Here is a 2763-nt window from a genome sequence, read left to right as displayed (position 1 = left end):
AGGATGCCATTGCCCATGTCCTGCACACCACCTTCAGTCACATCGACAAGAAACAGGGTAACTATGTGAGATTGCTGTTTGTTGATTACAGTTCAGCATTCAACACAATAGTGCCCGGCAGACTGTTCACAAAGCTGAAGTATCTAGGACTCAACAGTCACCTGTGTGCATGGGTGTTGGACTTCCACACTGGCAGAACTCAGGTTGTGAGGGTGGGTAGGTGCAGTGAATTACACTTTATTTTCTGATCTTCATAATGTGATGTGTTTCACAGCTGCTGGCAGGTAAATATCTGAACTCTGGCATGAAACACACCCTTATTTTTGGGTGATGCAACAACATTGTAAAAAGAAGGTGAATGAAGCTCCGCCCCTCATGTCACTCACCTAAGAGAAACGAGAAAACAGGTTGTTCCACTTCCTGGGTAAAGAGAGACACACATACGATCAGACTGAGTTCAGACCAAACTAGCAGCTTCCACTGAGTGAGTCCAGCTACAGGAGAGAAAAGTGGAAAACTCCAACACTGCTGCTTCAAGCTGCTGACGCTCCACACACTGAATGTGAGTTTGAGCAAAAACACGACTCAAAGGAAGTTTCAGTGAAGGTAGTAGAGGAGGGAGGGGAGCCAGGACTGACTGTACTTCCTGTCTGCTGTTTTCAGCTTCACTCACAGACTCAATGGCTTCCAGATCAGAGGAGGATCTCTGCTGTCCGGTCTGTCAGGAGGTCTTCAGAGATCCTGTTATTCTGTCATGTAGCCACAGCTTCTGTAAAGACTGTCTGAAGAGATGGTGGAGAGAGAGACCAACACACCACTGTCCAATTTGTAAGAGAAGATCTTCAAGGGAAGAACCACCTTTAAACCGAGCTTTAAAGAACTTGTGTGAGTTGTTCTTACAGGAGAGAGATCAGAGAACACCAGAGGCTCTCTGCAGTCTGCACTCTGAGAAACTCAAACTCTTCTGTCTGGACCATCAGCAGCCAGCGTGTCTCGTCTGCAGAGACTCAGAAAAACACACCAAGCACAGATTCAGACCCATCGGTGAAGCTGCACAACAACACAAGAAGGAACTTCAGGAAACTCTGGAGCCCTTAAAGAAGAAGTTAAAGGGTTGTGAAGAAGTTCAAGTAAAGTTTGATCAAACAGCAGAACACATTAAGGTCCAGGCCCGACACACAGAGAGGCAGATTAAGGAGCAGTTTAAGAAGCTTCAGCAGTTTCTAGCAGAGGAAGAGGAGGCCAGGCTGGCTGCACTGAGGGAGGAAGAGGAGCAGAAGAGTGGGATGATGAAGGAGAAGATGGAGGCTCTGAGCAGAGAGATAGCAGCTCTTTCAGACACAGTCAGAGCCACAGAGGAGGAGCTGAGAGCTGAAGACGTCTCATTCCTGCACAACTACAAGGCTGCAGTGGAAAGAGTCCAGCGCTGCCCCCTGCTGGATGATCCACAGCTGCCCTCAGGAGCTCTGATAGACCAGGCCAAACACCTGGGCAACCTGACCTTCAACATCTGGAACAACATGAAGGACATGGTCTCCTACACTCCTCTCATTCTGGACCCAAACACTGCTCATCCAGAGCTCATCCTGTCTGAAGATCTGACCAGTGTGAGAGGAGGAGGAGAGAGGCAGCAGCTTCCTGATAATCCAAATAGGTTTAATGGATTTATATGCTCTGTCCTGGGCTCTGAGGGCTTTAACTCAGGGACTCACAGTTGGGATGTTGACGTTGGAGATGGTACATGGTGGGCACTGGGTGTGTTAGCAGAGTGTGTGCAGAGAATGGGAAGCATACGGTCTGCATTATGGAGAATACGGTTCTATGAAGGTAAATACTCAGCATGTTCACCATCAGCTCGTTTCACTGCTCTCTCAGTACATAAGAAGCTCCAGAGGATCAGAGTGAATCTGGACTGGAACAGAGGAAAGCTGTCGTTCTCTGATCCTGATACTAACACACACATACACACCTTCACACACACTTTCACTCACAGAATGTTTCCATATATCAGCACTGATGGTAAAGTGAAGGTGTTGCCCTTGAAGGTGTCAGTGTCAGTGGAGCAGATGAGTTGAGGATGATGATATTTCTAATGTTGTTTCCTGTCAGTGAATTGAAGCTGTTAAACTGCAGCTGTCCTCCTGCTGCCTTGTTGTTCCAAAGCTCTTTGTTTCTCTTTTAGTTCCCACTGTTTCTTTCTGTTTCTGCTGTCCACCTTTTCACATGGAAAATCATTTCTCACTGAATGACTCCCCAAACTAGATTTGAAATTCTATCAAGTTTCTAATCATTACAAGTGATTCATGTTTCTATTTGATGTGTGTAAATTGAGATGATTTAGTTTGCTGAGATATGGACTGACATGTGTTGAATGGGTGGGAGAAGTTTGTTGTTTTTTTCTTGTCTGTTTATGACAAAAATAAATATATTGTCCAAAAATTTCTAACACAATAGAGTTTCATAAATCTCACAGCCTGAAAACTACCGCACATGCCACAATGAAAAAGCTCAAAATGTCTGAACAGTAAATACTAAAGTAAAACAATTAAACCCACTCTGGAACTTAATTTAAAGGAAATTTAACAGAAATTAAAAAAATATATAAACATTTAAGTTTCTAATGCTGATAGAATTTTCTCATAACGATCAGATAATGTAGAGCAGATGGAGCAGAGATGGGATCAGTCTATAAGCTGCCTGATTGCTAAACAGTTCATGCAGTTTATGTTAAATTAAAAGTACTGAAAGTCACTTGTTTATGTT

General features: G+C 44.2%; 1 protein-coding gene across 1 annotated transcript; it reads left to right on the top strand.

Moving 5' to 3' along the window:
* Positions 1-490: 490 nt before the first annotated feature.
* On the top strand, positions 491-2075 carry LOC134623663 (nuclear factor 7, brain-like). Its single transcript, XM_063468693.1, has one exon. The coding sequence runs from the start codon at positions 681-683 to the stop codon at positions 2073-2075; it is 1395 nt and encodes a 464-aa protein (XP_063324763.1). The 5' UTR covers positions 491-680.
* The last annotated feature ends 688 nt before the right edge of the window (positions 2076-2763 follow it).

This window comes from Pelmatolapia mariae, unplaced genomic scaffold (assembly GCF_036321145.2).
Source record: "Pelmatolapia mariae isolate MD_Pm_ZW unplaced genomic scaffold, Pm_UMD_F_2 NODE_ptg000815l+_length_40299_cov_1, whole genome shotgun sequence".
Classification (NCBI taxonomy): domain Eukaryota; kingdom Metazoa; phylum Chordata; class Actinopteri; order Cichliformes; family Cichlidae; genus Pelmatolapia; species Pelmatolapia mariae.
This window is presented reverse-complemented; position numbering and strand designations above follow the sequence as displayed.

Coding starts and splice junctions, on each gene's coding strand:
- LOC134623663 (XM_063468693.1), top strand. CDS start 681: ATGGCTTCCAGATCAGAGGAGGATCTCTGCTGTCCGGTCTGTCAGGAG.